This window comes from Gobius niger (assembly GCF_951799975.1).
Source record: "Gobius niger genome assembly, chromosome: 19".
Taxonomy (NCBI): Eukaryota; Metazoa; Chordata; class Actinopteri; order Gobiiformes; family Gobiidae; genus Gobius; species Gobius niger.
Window position 1 is genome coordinate 4,327,536 of NC_136870.1, and position 19,364 is coordinate 4,346,899.

General features: G+C 46.6%; 5 protein-coding genes across 5 annotated transcripts; all 5 read right to left on the bottom strand.

The window, feature by feature from the left end:
• Nucleotides 1-8,372: 8,372 nt before the first annotated feature.
• LOC306979192 (histone H2B) lies at nt 8,373-8,810 on the bottom strand. The gene has a single exon (XM_079578047.1). The coding sequence runs from the start codon at nt 8,789-8,791 to the stop codon at nt 8,417-8,419; it is 375 nt and encodes a 124-aa protein (XP_079434173.1). The 5' UTR covers nt 8,792-8,810; the 3' UTR covers nt 8,373-8,416.
• Nucleotides 8,811-9,572: 762 nt separating this feature from the next.
• LOC306979204 (histone H4) lies at nt 9,573-10,070 on the bottom strand. The gene has a single exon (XM_079578059.1). The coding sequence runs from the start codon at nt 9,946-9,948 to the stop codon at nt 9,637-9,639; it is 312 nt and encodes a 103-aa protein (XP_079434185.1). The 5' UTR covers nt 9,949-10,070; the 3' UTR covers nt 9,573-9,636.
• Nucleotides 10,071-11,312: 1,242 nt separating this feature from the next.
• On the bottom strand, nt 11,313-11,970 carry LOC306979166 (histone H1-like; the record flags this gene model as incomplete). Its single annotated transcript, XM_079578021.1, has 1 exon — nt 11,313-11,970. One exon carries the CDS (start codon nt 11,968-11,970, stop codon nt 11,371-11,373), a length of 600 nt encoding a protein of 199 aa, XP_079434147.1. The 3' UTR covers nt 11,313-11,370.
• A 1,658-nt stretch (nt 11,971-13,628) lies between these two features.
• Nucleotides 13,629-14,062, bottom strand: LOC306979038 (histone H3.2; the record flags this gene model as incomplete). The annotated part of the gene is made up of 1 exon (XM_079577809.1): nt 13,629-14,062. The coding sequence occupies exon 1, from the start codon at nt 14,037-14,039 to the stop codon at nt 13,629-13,631; it is 411 nt and encodes a 136-aa protein (XP_079433935.1). The 5' UTR covers nt 14,040-14,062.
• Nucleotides 14,063-14,963: 901 nt separating this feature from the next.
• On the bottom strand, nt 14,964-15,366 carry LOC306978186 (histone H2A). The gene has a single exon (XM_079576702.1). It carries the CDS (start codon nt 15,352-15,354, stop codon nt 14,977-14,979), a length of 378 nt encoding a protein of 125 aa, XP_079432828.1. The 5' UTR covers nt 15,355-15,366; the 3' UTR covers nt 14,964-14,976.
• Nucleotides 15,367-19,364: the final 3,998 nt, after the last annotated feature.

The following is a 19,364-nucleotide window of genomic DNA, read 5'->3' on the forward strand; positions in this document are numbered from 1 at the left end:
TCAGTGTCTCAGAAGAAGAAATGTGTAGGTCTCAAATGGGTTTAGCTGATAAGCTTTTGTTTACCTTTAAAAAGCTGCTTTCTTCAAGACCATTTTGGACTCTCAAAATTAACAGATCCACCAAACCTCCACAAAGACACAGCAAAGACATACTAAAGTATCCAGAAAAAACAATGTGGAACACAGAAACCACAAATGCAGTTTGCAGAAAAAGGTAAAACATTTTTAGGGCCAGATCTTGTGGCGGCGCACTGGGCGGCGCAGGCTCTTGGCAAATTATTTTCCGAGTGGCGGAGCTATATGTGCCTTTCGCCTCCGCCACCTGTGAGGGGGCGTCACAAGAGGAGGTGACTGCACTGATGGAAACACGGCTGACATTCACTTCCTCATTTACATTGCGCTGTCTTGCGTTCTTTCTTAAGCCTTAGGCTCTCACAGGCCAAACTAAAAACTGTATTTACCCCATCGTGAGCTAAACGATGTTCACGTCTCCAGAGAAAAAGAGCTACTGCGTCCACTGTGGCGCGGATCGGCCCGCGCTTGGCGTGAACGCGAAGCAAAACAAAAGCACATGTTCACCCCACACAACCCTCTCCTGGACGCGGAGTCGATCTGGTTGGAGGAAAATGTGTGTGTCTCAACCCACTTAAATGCGCCAAGTCTGGAGTGGCAAGATCACAAAGTGCGCTCCTACTGAGCGCAAAATGTCACGCTATCGTCTCCGTTTTGATGCACAAGATCGGGCCCATAGTGTTATACCTCATTTAAAAAAATAAAAAAAAAGTAGTCCTGGTAATATTTGCAATGGGGTTGTGTGAATGCAGAATCTATAGGTACAACCAGGATACAAGCCAAATATAAAGCGGAAAATACTTTATCTACACAAAAATGCCCAATGAAGTGGAATATCTAAATGATAAATACAATGGAGTTTTTGAGTGCCTATTGAAGGTGGAAAAACGCTAGACTAAAGCAGAGTTTGGCAATGTCTGTGCTAGAGGCGGGATTCAAACCCTGGACCTTCTGATCATGAGACTACCCGCTCGACCCACTGCACCACTGATGCCTTTGTACACTCAAAAGGCAAGGATCTGCTCACCCAGTCACACACTCATTCATACATACACCAATGTACGCAGACACTGGGGGCAAGGCAGGTGAAGTGTCTTGCCCAAGGACACAACAACAGTGTGCCCCTGCAGGATTCGTACTGCTGGTCACAAGATGACCTGCTCTACTATCTGTGCCACTGTCAATAGACTGAAGCAGAGCTCATGTTTGGCAGTTATGCTGGAAAAGCCTTCTGAAATCAGTCTGTGTGCGTGAAGAAATATTAACCAATGAGCTTACAGCAGCGGCCTCAAGACCCGCCCCATGATTTGCATACATTAAGACAAATACAGAAATAAATACAGAAATAAATAAATACATAAATAAATAAATACAGAAATAAATAAATGCACTTATTATAATAAATGCATGCATTTCTTTGCACATTTGATCTTTATTTATATTTATTTATGTATTTATTTATTTATTTATAGATACAATTATTGTTTTGGCAGCCACGGTCCTCCATAGGAGGAAGAGTGTAGCAGTGAGGCTGTGCTCTGTGACTGGACTCCAGGAGCCATGTACCAGCGCTCCACCACAGCAGCAGCCAGAGCGCTCTGCTCTGAGAAGCTTTTGCAGTATAACCCAAATACTTTTATTTTTACATTCTTTTAGCGGACACATCTTTTTAGACAGACAGACATACAAACAATGAATAAAATATGCTGCCTGACTGACTCCGGTCAGCTCATCACAGGTAGGGCATCTTCTCCAAATAGTAAACTTCGTTCGTTTAAACGACCTACGATTTGAAAGTCCTTAGATGTTTTGCGTGAGAACTTTCTCCAACAAGTCACAAGTCGTCGTCTGAATTTCCATCCCTTCATCATTTGAGAAAAGCAGCATTTAAATCCAATCTTGAAAGGCCATAAAAAGCCGATCTGTCCAAAGATTTGCGCACGCCTCCTTCAGCGTTTTTGGTTTCTTGGAAAAGCTTCGTCAAATCACTCAGGTCAAACGTGAAAGCGTCATTTTTCGTTTGCCAATTTAATCCCATGCTTTTTACTTCAGAATTTTAGTTTCCTGAGATGTGCGTTGTTTCTTTGTGAAAACACACATTTGGTTTGAACCTTTTTATCACTAGGTCAAGACGCTTTTTTTCAACATAATTTGAAGATAATTCATTTGTTTCGTTCCAATTTTCTTTTAATTCGTTTGAGTTAATATTCCATTTGCTCTGACTCATTCCAGCACAGTCCTAATATTTTTTTCCGAACGAACCATTTGTGGCATCTGCTATACTCAGGACGCTGCAATGCCAATCGACTCCAGCTCCCCAAAAGAGCGCAGGGTACAACTAATTTCCTCTTCGTGCCCCAAGAGTACATGCAAGGTTTCAACTTCAACTTCAGTGGGTCCAGAGGACACTACATTCACAGTAACTGTGCCTTGGATGAGATTTTGACAATCTTGCAAATGTTCCAGTAACAATGTCCCAATAATTGTCACCACCAATTAATCCTCCCAGTTCTTCTGTCTCCACCCACCGCAGTATCTGCCACGCGCATGCCCTTTGTCTCAAGCTCCATGCGCAACTCGTCACCTGCAACTCGCATAACAGAAGTGCAAACACGGGGGTTTCAAGCACACCAATTTCAACACTGTGGCCATTTCGTATGTTGCTCAGTTTGATTTTTACAACATTACATTTCACTTGCTTGGGACCATCAGAGCCAAAAGTGTGCAACTTCAGTCCGATTTTGGTCAGGTTTAACGCACGAGAAATGTCTTTACGCACGAAACTGCGTTGACTCCCTCCGTCGAAAAGGCAGCGAGTTCATTGTCCTTTGACAGGAGTTTCAATCCAGACGGTGGCGGTTTGGAGCAATACCGTTTTTCGTGTTGATTCACTTGGGGAGATTGAGATGATGGTGTCAGTGGGATCATTGGAATTCAGATTTTCGTCATTCGTACACATTGTCTCTTTAATTTTTCTCGTTTTTCAGGCACACTCATTTGATGACATTCTTTGGACACGTGATCAGTTTTGTCGCAGAAAAGGCACATATTTCGTTCAATATTTCGTTCATAATTGTGCGAAGCATAAAGTGCAGATGAACTCATCTTTTGATTTGTTTTTTTGCGCATCTCCCAGTGACTTTTTGAGTCGTTTTCTCTTTCTTCGTTCGTGCGCTCTGGTTTTTTTCTTGTCATGTTCATTGTGCGCTCTCGGCTGTCCACTTCTTCTCTCAGAAAATCCATAAGCGCATCAACTTTCCAAACGTCGTCATTTTCAACACCTTTACTGAATTCTAAAGTCATGTCGTCAGGAATTAGTTTACTTTAAATTGGACACAGTAAATTACCGTAAATTTCCGAGACAACGCCCAAGGAGGTAAAGCTACGGATTTGAATTCTGTGTCATGTAGGCTATGCTTCAGCCCTTTAGGTGCTTCGCTGATGCATAATCTCGGGAGCTCCGCTTCCGGCCCTGAGAAGATCAGTTGATCTGTCCGCTCCAATCACCTAAGGGGAACCACACACCCTGCACCCCTATATGAAGGGCATTCTCCGCAAACTAGGTTCTCTTTTCTCTCAGCTCTAAAACCCTCAAGAAGTTACCTCAAGTATATCTATATTGGACTCACTGCCGTTGATACTTTCCACTTGAAGATGTCGACGCAGTCCCGTTTCGAGCGGATCTGCGGCCCCTGCCCGGCCGTCATGTTCCCTCAGGACGGGCATGGGGTAGTTTCCAAGAGGAGGATGACCGCACCATCTTTGAGGACGAAGATGCCTCTTCCATCCTCGAAGATGTTCTTCCACATGGCCGTTATCTCCGTGAACATGTCCCTCATCCCCTCGCCGCCGCCGCCGCCGCTGCTAGAATGGAGGTCCAGCTCCCTCCACAGCCTGCAGCTCCAGTGGCTGACTACTTACAGGGCCTAGTGGAGTCTCGTCCTAGATCCCGACCCATGGTGGCCCCGCAGATGGATAAAGCCAGGCGTGAATGGGAAAGTCCACTCAACGCTAAGCGTCCAGCAGCAGCATTTGGCCCATACGCCGCGATGGAGAACTGGGGCGAGTTCTCTGGCGTCCTGGTCATTGAAGACGGTATCAGGATGTCCCTGTTGCCGTCTTCCTCCCCCTAGGCTGGTGGAAAGTCATCCTTTCCCTCTGAGCGGGATAAACTGACGATGACTATGCTAAACCATTGATATGGTAACGCGGCTCAGTGGTCGTGCTCGCTAACATGACTCTCCTCGCCGCATCTCTGGACAAGATGATGCACGGGCGTGAGCAGCTCACCCCACAGGACATCGAGGAAGCCCAGGACACCTCTGCCACCTTCCTCCGTATGGCCTAGGCCCTGGCGATTGACGGTGGCCGATCTATGTGCGCCGCTCAGGTAGCCTGCCGCCATTTGTGGTTATGCTTGTCCACTATCAAGGAAGCGGACAAGGGTAGCCTCCTTAACCTGCCTCTCTCCACGTCCTCGCTTTCGGGCCGGATATCCACGCTCTGGTGGAGAGGTTGGAGTCCGCCACCAAGGCCTCTGCCCAGCTGGGTCCGCATCTCCGCCCACAGCAGGAAGCGCAACCTTCCTCTCTCCGCCGGAACGACCACAGATACAGGACCAGACCTTCCTCTCGCCGCTCTGCGACGTCCTCTGCTCGGCCGACCCCTCAGCACCCCCGCGGTCCCGAGCGTCAGCGTGGTGAGGATCCGAGACGCTTCCCCCGTGATCGTCCTGGCTCCGACTCCAGAGGGGGAAAGGAGGGGGCTAAATTCACCAACAAAGGCCGTATGGCCCATTACATCTATAAGAGCAAACTTCTTCCCCTCTCTCTTCCCTGCTCTATGCTGTTCGCCGTGTGTCTGTGCAGTCTGACTCGGGCGTGATATATTTGCCCCTGGTCTGTCCTGCACAAATGGCCTCGTCCCGGGAACACAGCCTGGCGCCGGAGTCTCCCGGGTTGATGGTGCATTATCAGCGCCACTAGCTGACACGGCTTACGCTGCCATGGATAAGCAGTTGCTGACTGTTAGATCCGAGTATGGTGTAGCAGCTTTTGAAAACAGCTCTTCTGATGTCACGCTTGTCAAAAGCTTCACTCCGCCTGCTTCCCTGTTGGCTGCCGTTTCGTCGCAGCGGAGTGAGTTGCAACATAAGCGCAGCTACAGGGCTCTTCCCAAGTCAGCTTCCACGCGGAGTAGGTCGGGAACTGCTGGGGATGATGCTCCGGTCTCGCGGCCCCCCAGTGCATCTCCGCGGAGGCGGGTCAACTTTCCTTCTCGCACTTATGCTGCTCCTTTTGAGTACAATGAACCCGTGCCCCTGGGAGACGCTCCGCGAAGGTGTATTAGGCCTATTTCACATTATCCCACTGCGGTCTCTTATGGGGCCAGTGTCTCTGCTGTGGAGCGCGAGGCCTCGCTGAAGCAGCGGTGTAGAGTTTCACAACAGTCGGTTTCGCACGCTCCTTCTCTGGGACACGCCCCACGGGAGCGTGCGGCCTTCATTATGCAATAACGTGCTCCTTGCGCTCTCTCTTCCCCTCACGGAAAGCGCGTAGCCCCTCGCCGGAATCTCCCCCTCCCGGGCCCAGCGGTCCTTTCAGGGAGGGCCCCCCACGTTGCTACCCACTGCAGGGAGCGGGGTCTGTGGGTGGGCCCGAATCAAACGGGGCTCATTGTTCGCCCTCTGACGGAGTTTTATCAAGTTTGGAGGGATGCAGGACTCCTCTCAGCGCCCTGGCTGGACAGGACGATTTGGAGGGGATATGCTCTGCAGTTCTCATAAAATCCCCCACCCTTCATCTTCAGCACGAATTTGCGCAGCCCGAGAGATGCAGAGGCTCTCCTGGGGGAGGTGGATTCCCGGCTGGGCCGCGGTGCTGTAGTGGAAGTGGAGGTGTCCAGAGCGAGAATGGGGTTCTTCTCCCCCTATTTCCCAAGAGCACTGGCGGTGTGCGGCCCATCTTGGACCTGCGCGTCCTCAACGGCTGCATAGCGAAGAGGCCCTTCCGCATGCTCACCGTCCAGCAAATGTTGGGATGCATCAGGCCTGGGGACTGGATGACGTCTGTGGATCTAACGGACGCTTACTTCCATATTCCGATCGCCCCAGAAATGTATCCGGTTTGCAATGCATTCGGCTACTCCCTGGCCCAGCGCACCTTCTCCAAGTGTGTGGAACCTGCGTTGGAGCCGCTCAGGCGTCAGGGTCTCAGGATCCTGACTTTCAGGAGGCCGAGGCTCACACAGCCATTGTGTTGAGACACATCTCCGGCCTTGGCTTTGTCGTCAACCTGGTCATGAGTGTGTTGCGTCCGACACAGCAGCTGCTGTATCTGGGGTCACTCTTGGACTCCAGGCAGATGGTTGCCTTCCTCTCACCAGAAAGGCAGGCAGCGATCACTCAGCTGGGTCAGGCAGTGTTGGAGAGCCCACTGGTCCGACCCAACCAGGTGCGCTCCTTGCTGGGTATGATGTCGTCCACACTCCCGGTGGTATGCCTGGGACTCCTCCACATGAGAAGTCTTCAGCGGTGGTTCTCTCGGCTCTCACTTCGCCCTGCGAGATTCTCGAGACTGTTGCAGATAGCACCGTCCGCACGAGCCGACATCGCGTTTGGCTAGCCCTAGGTCGCCTCCGAGAGGGGGTCAGACTGGGCCAGGTCGATCACCACGTGGAGGTGTTCACGGACGCCTCCCTAACGGGCTGGGGCAGCGTGTTGGGCCGTCACTCTATAGGCGGTCTTTGGTCCCTGCCTCTGAGACACATCAATCTCCTGGAGATGGAGGCGGTGCAGAAGGTCCTCTTGCACTTCGCCACCCAGTTGAGAGACCAGCATGTTCTGGTGCGGACAGACAACACCACAGTGGTGGCCTATCTGAACAGACTGTCTCCAGAAGTGGCAGCAGAGATCTGGCGCCGGCCGACCTTTTCGCCAGTGCAGAAAACGCACAGTGCCCACTTGGGTTCTCGCTCAGGTCAACAGGGTGGACGCCATGGCTCACCGTCCATGACCACCAGGGCTTCTGTATGCGTTCCTGCCCCTCCGGCTGATCGTACCTTGGGTCACCATCTCACAGTGCCAAAGTAAAAAATCACAGTCGCCAAGTGATGCATACTTAAAGGATTTTTTTCTGTTTATGAAATGCTTTAATACAACTATATGCTGAGAATATTGCGAGAAGAAAATGTATCCTCCTGAGACTCAGACTCCAAGGAAAAGCTCCTTCAATTTAGCCTTAAAAGTCATCACTACGTTGTAATTACTTTGTCAGAGTTACTGACTATGCAGAGCTGGGCTTTGAAAGAGGAACATGTGTCACTTTGAACGATAACAGGTGCATCACCATTTTCAATTATACAAAGGGTACCCACATTGAAAACGCTTTTGTGTCCTTAATGTGTACCATAACTTTTAAGAAAAAAGACTTACCTTCTGCCTGACCAAGTCCAGGAACACCATGGAGGTCAAGTGACAAAGGTAAATTACACAGTGCCTCCATTTCTGCATGAAAACCTTTGTCATGTTTTGATGATGCAGCTCAATAAGTACCTAAGAGTGTGTTTAAAATGAGGCTCCTTCATATAAGGAAAACCTCACAGTTGCTGGTTAAGTTGTTCAGCAACAGTTTACAAGAGTACAGAGCGCTGGACAAATATTTAAGCTTCTCTGCGCTTCCTCTGGCCTCTTGTTTTTTGGGAGTATCGTCTGTATCGTCTGTTACCTGCTCTACCTGCTCTTTGGCTAGTTTTGGAGTATGTTCAGGGGGTCAAATTCCTGCTCAAACTGACCAAAATTCATGTCTGGTGAAAAAACTATTGCGACAGCGCCACCTACAAAAGTGAAAATAATTTTCTTTGGGACGCTAGCGCCCTCTGCAGGTTTGAACTATTTACATATTGAGACGAAAATGTACTTTTGATGTTTTCTGACCAAAATCAATCATAATATGAGGTTAGGAGCATTAATCGAGGCGTGGCCCACAAGGGCCATTTAATGCCACTTGCAGTTTTAATCCGAAATATAATGGATCTTTGAAGGTCAGTCCTAACAAACTGCACATTTAGTTACTTGATAATCTGGCTCTACTTTGTAAGAAAAACATGGTTTCAGCAGAGCTGTTTTCTAAACTTCCAGAAAAGTTCAAAAGACGAATATTCAGCACAGCTCATTATAAGTGTGTGGCTTTCAGAAGCCTTTACATTTTCTAAACTAAATTAATAATTAAAATCTTAGTGTTAATTCACGTTCGGAAAAGGAATTATTTGAGAAACCAGAAGTTGACTCGTTTATTGAAGTGTGTGGCTCTTAAAAGAGCCGTTGTGTTGTCAGAGGACGGACAGTTTACTTGGAGCTGGTGTACTTGGTCACGGCCTTGGTGCCCTCGGACACGGCGTGCTTGGCCAGCTCTCCGGGCAGCAGGAGGCGCACGGCGGTCTGGATCTCCCTGGAGGTGATGGTGGAGCGCTTGTTGTAGTGCGCCAGGCGGGAGGCCTCTCCTCCGATGCGCTCAAAGATGTCGTTGACAAAGGAGTTCATGATGCTCATGGCCTTGGAGGAGATGCCGGTGTCGGGGTGGACCTGCTTCAGCACCTTGTACACGTAGATGGCGTAGCTCTCCTTCCTGGACTTTCTCCTCTTCTTGCCGCCTTTCCCTGCGGTCTTGGTCACGGCTTTCTTGGAGCCCTTCTTGGGCGCGGACTTGGCTGGTTCAGGCATGTTTCTCTGCTCAGGATCAGCAGAGTGACTGAGGGACAGAGGCGCAGCCGCAGGTTTTATTCTGGACTCTGTAGACTCCGCTGTGTTGGGTCTGAGCTGGGATTGGAGGAGCCGCTCTGACGCGGAGGGAGAGGGGGAGAGTTGGTGGCGGCATGCGCCTTAGTTTGGCCAGTAGCCCGCCATTAACCCGAAAGAAGAGGGGGGAGAGGATTTTTTTAACAAAGAACTGAGTTCTGGAGGGAAAATACAAAAGCGTTGGGTCTGTTCAAATAGACAGTACAAGCATGAAGGTGCCCCAATCAGTAAGTCCTACATTGTCTTTAATGTAAACATGAAACAAAGTTTGGTTCAGGAGGAAAAGAACAAAGTGAAGCTTAATAAACGAGTCATGAATCTGTTCATGGCTTCATTTGTTTCTCTGCAGGACCATGATGTCGTTTATATCTGACTGTTATGACAATTAAGCACAAATGCTCTTCCTGTGTTTTGTATAGTAATATTTTAATAATTAGGGAAATCCATGGATCCATGAAGCTCCTTTAGAGCTGAGATATTCGGACATCTTTCATTCTAAAATGTTCCTATCGTGGCCTTTTGCGTAACAGCAGTTTCACACACTATCAGGAATAGAGTTCATGTCAGGATTAATTATTAACACCACACTGAATTTGCAAACCTTGTTTCATCAACACAGTTTGAAAGACAGTGTAGATAATGTATCGTAATAAATACTAATAAAATATTATATGCATATATATTCATGGTTATTAACGGGTACTAAATGAAAAGCGCCTCTCTTAGGAAGTGGGGGCCCTAAAAAGGGCCGTTGTTTCTCAGATGAAGAGTTAACCTCCAAAGCCGTACAGAGTGCGGCCCTGTCTCTTCAGGGCGTACACCACGTCCATGGCGGTCACGGTCTTCCTCTTGGCGTGCTCGGTGTACGTCACGGCGTCACGGATCACGTTCTCCAGGAAAACCTTGAGCACCCCGCGGGTCTCCTCGTAGATCAGACCGGAGATACGCTTGACTCCGCCGCGGCGAGCCAGACGGCGGATAGCGGGCTTGGTGATGCCCTGGATGTTGTCACGGAGCACTTTACGGTGACGCTTAGCGCCTCCTTTACCCAGACCTTTCCCGCCTTTTCCTCTTCCGGACATATTCACCGTTCTGTGGTTTCAGGACGATATGACCTGAGACTCCGCACACTCAGACTATATTCACTGACTGAGAACCTGAAGGAAGACATGTGCGCACCAGCGCCACCGACTGGACACATGAAGCAACAAAAAATGCACTTTTTTCCTAAAATGCTTCATATACACTCATTAATGACTTTAAAACATTTACAAACATCATTCAAGTCATTTGTATTTATAATTAGCGAGGATGAGGATGTTTGATCAACATTAAAAAAAGACTGATTTACATGTTTCATGCTCACCATAATCACTAAGTCAAAGCTGTGAATAAAATGTTCACACTGTTTGTGAAAATCAAACCAGCTGTTTTTTTACACAGAAATGTGAAAACCGACACAACTTTAACACAACCAAAAATGAGAAATGACACAGAAATAGTGTTAAAAATCACACATGGTTTTAAAGAGTGTGTTTTTTGAGAAAACCCGAAACATCAGTTCAGGAGGGTCATACATTTCAATAGATCTGAACCAATTAGGTTCTGTTTTCAAACTCAGAGCCATTTCCCAAAGTGTTTCTTCAGACAGAAAAGAGACAGAGATCCAACTCTGAACACACTGATGGAACTCTTTTTGGAACTTACTTTAAGACAAATTTATTCTTATTTAACCTTTGATATCATATAATATACTCAAACATGGACAAAGCACAGACCTGTTATTTTATATAATTATTTAAATGGCTCTTTTAAAGTGCCTTAGTCCCCAATATTTATTTTCAGTCTAGCCTTATTTAGTCAACAAATATATCTGCAGGATTTAGCCATAGTTTTAGCCCTCATATTTATTTAGTTTAATCCTATTTTTAGTCAACAGAAACACTTCTACACTGGGACGCTCGGACACTGGTGTAATCCCGTGCGTAAAAGCGCATACTGTGCGTAATAGTTATTTTACGCATCATCTGGAAAATCAGAATAAAACTCAACTTTCAACAATATTTTATTAGAATAAATAGATCATTTCTCCATCACCACTTCTAAGTGTTATTAGTTATTTGATTGTTATAATATTCAGCATTTTTTAATAGCTGGGAAATATATATTTAATGATATCGTCTGCTTCAATGTTTCTTCTCCACATGGACAAAACGCAGACCTGTTCCTGAGTGATTTAAATGGCTCTTTTATAGTGTCTCTGTCCCTAATATTTATTTTCATTCTAGCCTCATTCAGCAAATATATTATACTATATTATCTGCAGATTTTAGCCATACTTGTCCCTCATTGACACTAGTGTAATCCCGTGCGTAAAAGCGCATACTGTGCGTAATAGTCATTTTACGCATTATCTTGCCTGACTTTGCCTGAAGCTGCGTCTTTAGCGGAGTGTGTGGCCCTAAAAAGAGCCTTTTTTGGTCCGGGGGGACAGGGTGGAGGAGTTACTTCTTCTTGGCCGCGGCCTTCTTGGCTTTGGGCTTGGCGGTTTTCTTTGGGGCCGCTTTCTTCGCCGCGGGGGCCTTCTTCGCCGGCTTCTTGGGGCTCTTGGCCGCTTTCTTCGGACTCTTGGTCACTTTCTTGGCCGCGGGCTTGGCTGCCTTCTTCGGAGACTTCTTGGCCTTCTTGGGAGTGGCCGCTTTCTTGACTTTCTTAGCGGCAACGGGTTTCTTGACTTTCTTAGCGGCCGCGGGCTTCTTGGCTTTAGGGGCCGCTTTCTTGGCCGCGGGCTTCTTGGCCTTCTTCGGCTCGGCCGCGGGCTTGTTCATCTTGTAGGAGCCCTTCTTCTGCACCAGGGTGCCCTTCTCCAGCAGCTTCTTGACGGCGAGCCTGACCCGGGCCTTGTTCTTCTCCCCATCGTATCCGGCGGCGGTCAGGGCCTTCTTGAGCGCGGGCAGGGACACGCCGCCGCGCTCCTTGCAGGCGGACACGGCTTGGACGACGAGCGCGCTGACGCTGGGGCCGCTCTTCTTGGCTTTGGGGGCGGACTTCTTCTTGGCGGCTTTGGCCGGAGCCGCGGCGGGAGCGGGAGCTTCTTCTGCCATAGTTTTTCTAAACGTCACTCACAACAACAGTCTGAGAGAGAGTGGAGTTTCCCCGAGCACGAGGCGCAGTTAAACAAAGCGTGAGAACCGTAGAGACTCAGCCCGTTTGGATCAGAGGCTCTTGTGTTTGTGCGCGTCAGGAAAAGGCTCGAAAAGTGAAAGAAACGCTCTGGTCAGGACAGATCAGAGCAGGAGACGGTGTGGAGGAAGTTTCCCCTCGGATTGAAATCAAATACAACATCAATGTGAACGAGTCTGTGCGTCTGGAACGATCCAAACCTTTGACTGTGCGCATTCTGGAACAGACTAGTCCCACTCATTTCCTCCTCACATCATCCCAGAGCCGCTCAGGCCTCGGGAAAGACACGTTTCCTGTTCCAAACTCGCCTCTGCAGAGGCACAAAGTCAAAGTGTCTGTGTCAGGAGTGAGCTCTGAGTTTGGAAGCCACTTCAGCAGCAGCAGCAAACACACATGAGGTCACGGCCTGGAGCTCCTGACGCAAATAATTAGGCACATATTTCACACAGCATTCGTCAAACTCATGATGAAAACAGTGGCGCGGGAAGAGGCAGAAAGTCTGTCCAGCCCAGATCAATCCTCGTGTTTATTTACTAAATCACAAAATTACGAAATACTTTTCCCCTCACTTTTGTGTTGTGTTTTTCCTTCTAGTTTCCGTCGCTGTTTTGACAAAATGTTCAAGAAGCGTTTAGATTTGGGTAAAGCCGAACTGGAGAAAATATGCTCGGTTCAGGTGGGTTCTGGTTTCCGCTTCACAAATTAGACTGCTTATTTTAGGAGCAATATAATATTTTTCTTTTCTCCTCATCTTTTTAATAAGAGTAAAGCGAATTATTCCGTTGGTGGATTATTGAAAAGGCCTTCTCAAATTTAGAAATATTCTTGTTTCGACAACATTGTTTTTGAACTTTAATTGTGAAAAATATATATCACTAAAGAGGTACAATAGGCCATCTCAAGTGCAAATATACTTCTTCCACTTATCACGGAGAATCAGAATGAGATCGATCCCTGTGGAGTCAGAGGCCGCTGTTCTATGTTTTAATGCACCGCTCTGTCGCTGTCCACGGTGCTGAAATGTTACGATAAGATGGTGCTGATGTAACAAATGAATTTCGCCATCATGATACAAATAAAGTCCTAAGAAACACTTAGGGGGGTGAAGAGAGACCGGGAAATGTGCAATAAAGTTAAAACTTCACGTGACACAAAACGTAGTAGTTGACGTAGTTTGTGTTCCATGTACTTTATGCTTCTTTGAAAAGACCAGTCACAAATGTTTATTGTACATTACTCAATACTGATGTTCACCAACTTACTTTCCACACTACAGCTATTTTGGGTTGTGTTCACTTTTTAGAATATATTAAAGTGATTTCACTGTTACCTAAACTCTGGTGGAATCCAATTATTGTAACATACACATGTCAGTGATGGTGAGGCCTACAGGCTGTCACATTAGAATTACTTATGGTTTATTATTGGAAAACCTTTAAGTTGCAGCATCTCATTTTCATGGGGGTCCATGGAAAGATCAGACAGAACACCGAATTAGATATTATAGACTGAAGCGGCTCTTCACTGAAGTGGTGGCTCTGAAAAGAGCCGTTTTTTGCCTCAGAGGAGCCGGTTGTGTCTAAGCTCTCTCTCCGCGGATGCGGCGGGCCAGCTGGATGTCTTTGGGCATGATGGTGACCCTCTTGGCGTGGATGGCGCACAGGTTGGTGTCCTCGAACAGACCCACCAGGTAAGCCTCGCTGGCCTCCTGCAGAGCCATGACGGCGGAGCTCTGGAAGCGCAGGTCAGTCTTGAAGTCCTGGGCGATCTCTCGGACCAGGCGCTGGAAGGGCAGCTTGCGGATCAGCAGCTCGGTGGATTTCTGGTAGCGGCGGATCTCCCTCAGAGCCACGGTGCCGGGCCTGTAGCGGTGAGGCTTCTTCACTCCTCCCGTGGCCGGGGCGCTCTTACGGGCGGCCTTAGTGGCCAGCTGCTTCCTGGGGGCTTTGCCTCCGGTGGATTTACGGGCGGTTTGTTTGGTTCTGGCCATGTTTGTTTACTCCTGACTGTGACAGAGAAGAGAACTGCAGAGGAGCGGAGAGGAGCTGCTTTTAAACCTCTGTGAGCTCCTCCCTCTGAGCACACACTCACTTTCTATTGGTCACTTTGGAGGAGGGGGAGGGGCTGAGCCTCAGCAGTGTTGGGATTGTAATTTAGTTGCATAATACGTAATAAACATTTATGTTGATTTGTGTTATAATTCTGTATAAATACGACATATAGTTACACAAATGTAGTTTGTTGTAACGCTTGTTATAAACTTATTTAACGCTAATTAGGAACTGAAAACCTCTTGGCAGATGCTCAGGAGCAGATCATGTGACACATGTGCATAATGTTTGTATTTACTGTTTAAGGTGTTTTCAATCTTTATTTTAATTTAGGGGGAAAACAGATTCTTATTTTCAGTTCGATAACACTTTATTCTACATTACCTTGTTATATATTATGTACCTGCAAAATGTATCAGACACATGACCTTTAGGGTTAGAGTCTTATGTCTTATTACATGATGTACCTGCAAAGGACTAATGCACATCTTTCCAAGATGTGTAATAACTGTTTGTACCACACAAAATAGTACAATGTATCAAGGTAGTGTAAAATTAAGTGTTAACAAAAGATCTTAATATTCATTATTAAGAAAAATAATTTTATCCAAAATACTCTTTTGAAAGTAACTATCTTTACCCCAGGGCTGTTGCGAATGGATAAAAGGATCTGAAACATGCTGTACCGTGGCCAATTTGTAAATTGTTTTATTGTACCTGTAGGGAGATTTGTCCTCTGCATGTGACCCATCCGCCCATCCTAAGGCGCATTGCGCACAGTCTGGATAAACTATGATCCTCTGACTGAAGCGGCTCTTTCTGAGGCTGTGGGTGGCTCTTAAAAGAGCCGTTGTTGAGGTCAGTGTCTCGGACACTTTACTTGGCCTTCTCGGTCTTCTTGGGCAGCAGCACGGCCTGGATGTTGGGCAGCACTCCTCCCTGAGCGATGGTCACTCCTCCCAGCAGTTTGTTGAGCTCCTCGTCGTTGCGCACGGCCAGCTGCAGGTGGCGGGGGATGATACGGGTCTTCTTGTTGTCACGAGCTGCGTTTCCCGCCAGCTCCAGGATCTCAGCGGTCAGATACTCCAGCACGGCCGCCAGGTACACGGGGGCTCCGGCGCCCACACGCTGGGCGTAGTTTCCTTTGCGGAGCAGCCTGTGCACACGGCCCACGGGGAACTGCAGCCCGGCCCTGGAGGAGCGGGACTTGGCCTTAGCGCGGGCCTTTCCGCCGGTTTTACCTCTGCCGCTCATTTTGAAATGTCTTACTGTTGAAAAGACTCACAGGAAGAATGAGCTGAGACCGAGGCGCAGCGCGTTTTATGTGCGGGAGCGCGGGCCTTTGAGTGACGCACCAATCAGAAGACAGGCTCACTGAGTCCCGCCCACTCCTCTGTTCCAAAGAATATTTCAGAGTCGGCTAACTCTATTGGGAGCTGAGCATGTGACTAAAGTGAGGCCTGGATCACCAGGTCTTCAGAGACACTTTACAAAGTGCTCATGTGTTGGTTCTTATGCTCTACATGCGCCAGTGGAGCTTTGTTCTTTGTCCACATGTTCAGATCCAAATCCAAATCCAAAGAGACATGGCTGGTATCAATGGGCTGGTGAACTTTTTTGACAAGAAAAGAATAAGTTGTATTTTTCATTTATTATGGTTAATTTGATATAGCACATAAAGTATGTTCCAAATTATTAGTCAAATTACATGTTTCTCAGATTTCTTAAATGATCAACTGAAATGAACAATCAGCATAATTTTCAAGTCTTTAACTGTTAGAGGTTTATATGAATATGATTGAAAAAAACGTCCCAATGATAACAGTATTTTTTTTTTCAAAAATAAATATAATAAACAACTCAAAACATACAGTGTTATAAAATGTATTGAAACAGTTTCAGAGTAAATAACGCTAAAGAGCCCTTAGAGATGTGTAAAAAAGGGCAAAAATCCGAGGCACTTCGAAGATAAATAGAAGTCCTTTATTAAGACCTGGAAATTTTGTAGCTTTCAAGGTTTCTATCCAAAAGGTTTCCCTTAAGAGAGCAGAACGCTCCGAACACCGGAGGGCCCGGTGTTCCCCGACTGCGCGTCTCTCGTCACCGCTTGGCACAGAGCGGCCCTGTACGTGCGGACAATGGAGCAACAAGCGGCTTGGTTTCGCTCATAACTAGCCTACTGATCAGGCTACTTTATAACATATTATAAGGCTTGTAGATCTCGCATTGTAATATCCTACAACATGTTTGTACAACCTCAGAATTAGAACGTGTCGCAGTTCAGACAAGATCTTTTTAGGAATGGCGCAACATGCATAGCGTCCTCACTCCTAGTGCTGCCGCCTGTCATGCGCGCATTACGCACTGTGCTTTGGCCATCAGACGCTCCGAGAGGCACCACTGAGGCCACTGAGACTGAATGACGTTGCACTGTATTTGCGCCGCTGTTTTTTGACATAAAAACGATCCATAGCCTGTATAAAATGAGAACGCCGAGGAAGGGCAGCAAAAGAAAAGTGATCGGGGCTTATGGCACAATTACGCGGCACCACGGGTGGACCTGTGAACACCCAATTTTGTCCAAGCCCACCCCACGGTCCTGATCATTCAGTGTTCACTGCCTCTCCCAGCACAGAGACATCTGCGCAGTCTGCACCTTTGTCATCAGGACGCGCACATCTGGCTGTCTCTGTGCAGATAGTTGCATCGTGCGCTCTATTCGGAAAACTGTACCAGTTCCTTGTGCCTCGACTTGTCATCCCTTCTTGCACCCTCCGCCGTGACCGGCTCCAGAGAAGACTACAGGCTAACGTGTTGGGGCATGAGTATTTATACTTATACTACTTATATTTGCTGATGATTGTTTTACGTTTTGCCTGATGAATGAAGAGCGCGGCATTATGACTGTGCGTAAGTCTACCCTGATCGCATGCAGCGTTGGCACGGGTTTCTTTTAGTCTATTCGTCTTCCTCATCGTTATAACTGCAATAATAATACAGTAGCACAAACACTGTTTAATTGTTTAAAAAAGCTCTTCACTTTCGTATTTGTGTAAACGAGAAACACAATTAAACCATAAATTGTGTTTTTCCAAATGTATGTTGAGACGGAATAACCACTGATCGACACGGATTCCTTTGATCATTGTTTTTTTTTAGACCTAATATTATCTTTTTATTTATTTTTTTCGTTTTTAGTCCCAATCAGAAATGCATCAAATTAAAGTTCAAGTTATAAAAATCCTATTGGTTTGAGAGGGACAGTTGTGAGTGACGCATAAAGCGGGACAACAATGCACAATGACGCACGCGCCGTGAATAGAATAATAGTCATTAATATCTCAAAAACGATTACAATCACTTTTTTTTTTTTACAGCAAAAACAACTGACCTATGTTTTTGTAAATGTGAGTATAATGATGGGCTCCAGGTGATCTGTACGTGGGGCGCGTCGTGCGTGTCCATTATGTGTAAAAGTGCAGTGCCCTCAGCGAAATCGCGTGTTTGGAAAAAAAACTATGGGCTAACAGATGCAGCTATAGTTTCAATTATCTTCAATTTTTTATTCAGTCAAAGATGTCAAATAGCAGATGCCTGGGAGAGAGCGGGGGGAGAGCTGGATAACATGCCCAAAGTTAGCCCACATAGACACTTGCTGCGATCAGCTGAAATATTAACTCAAAGAGAGCGAGAGGGAAAAAGAAAAGTAAACAGGCTGATATTTCCTCAATAATCACAGAAGTTGGCGCGGATCATATGCTGTCTTGGGTGGAGGAAGAAATGCGAACATCAAAGGGCGCACGCGGGGAACAGCGGGACTTGTCTCATTGTTGAAGTCCCGATGTTCCCCCGTCAAAACAAGTGGGGGAACATCGGACCCGGGGAACATCGGTAAGCACCCCTGAGCACAACTTTGAGGAGATTGATTTAGCATGAAACACAGGATTGTCCGGCAATAGGACAGTTGAGGTTTTTGCTCCCTATTGTGTATTTACAAAGATTTAAAGATTGTTTATTTGTCAAACCATTTGTAAATGATTTTAAATTTGATTTCCTCCTTGATGGTGGAGCGGGGGCTTGGGGGAGAGAGGTGGGAGCACAGGGCGGGCAGGGAGTTCAGCTTCCTGATGGCCTGGTGGAACTGACGCGTGGATTCTGCAGTGAAGATGAAGGCATTACTTTGAAGAGACTGTGTGATTGGTGCATAGGGTCCCTGGTGATTCTAACGGCTTTGCAGGTGAGATGGGTGGAGTACATGTACTTAATGGAGGGGAGAGACACTCTGCAGATCTGCAGAAAAGGATAAAGACTTTAATTTTTGGAGACATATCCTGTGGTCTTGTTTGGCCATAATGACCATTGTCACGTTTGGCGGAAAAAGCCTGAGAAAACCATCACAACTGTGAAATACGGGGGTGGCAGCTTCATGCTGTGGGGTTGTTTTGCTGCGAGAGGGACTGGTGCACTTCACAAAATAGATTACATCACGAGGAAAGAACATTATGTGGAAATGTGTGTGTGTTTATTTATTTTAAGATGAAGGGTGAACAAAGCATATAATGAAAATTGTATAAATCCAAATATGACAGAATATAATGCTCCAACATCTCAAGACATCAGACAGGAAGTTAAAGCGTGGGCGCAGATGGGTTTTCCATATGGACGATGACCCAAAGCAAACGGCCAGATTTGTTACAAAGTGTCTTAAGGAAAACAAAGTCAAAGTTTTGACGTGGTCATCACAAAGTCCTGATCTCAGTCCAGTTGAACATGTATGGGCAGAGCTGAAAAGGCATAGGCACGCAAGGTGGCCTACAAATACGTCTAAATTACCCCAGTTCTGTTTGGAGGAATGGACCAAAACTCATCCAACTATTGTGAGAAGCTTGTGGAAGGAAAGAATGTTTCACCCAAAATATACAGTTTAAAGGCAATGCTACCAAATATTAATGACATGTAAAACCGTGTAGAAATTCTATCTCTCATTCTTCTGGCTTTTAGCAAATATAAATCATCTTGAAATTCTAGTTGACCCAAAAAGTTATTTCTGGTTTCAAGTCAGACAGTGAGAAACAAAAATGCAAATGAGTCGTTTTATAAAGTGTATGTAAATATCTGGTTCCCACTTTCTCTTGAAGCCACTTTTATGCATGTCATTTATTAATAATCAGTGGCTGTTGTTGAACGTGAAAAGACTCACAGAAGCAGAGTGGCGTTCGCTCAAAGTTGTCATTTCCGCCTACATGCACCAATAAGGATAGTAG

Bases quoted from the DNA above. Each gene is read 5' to 3' on its own strand.
- LOC306979192 (XM_079578047.1), bottom strand. From the start codon at position 8,791: ATGCCTGAACCAGCCAAGTCCGCGCCCAAGAAGGGCTCCAAGAAAGCC.
- LOC306979204 (XM_079578059.1), bottom strand. From the start codon at position 9,948: ATGTCCGGAAGAGGAAAAGGCGGGAAAGGTCTGGGTAAAGGAGGCGCT.
- LOC306978186 (XM_079576702.1), bottom strand. From the start codon at position 15,354: ATGAGCGGCAGAGGTAAAACCGGCGGAAAGGCCCGCGCTAAGGCCAAG.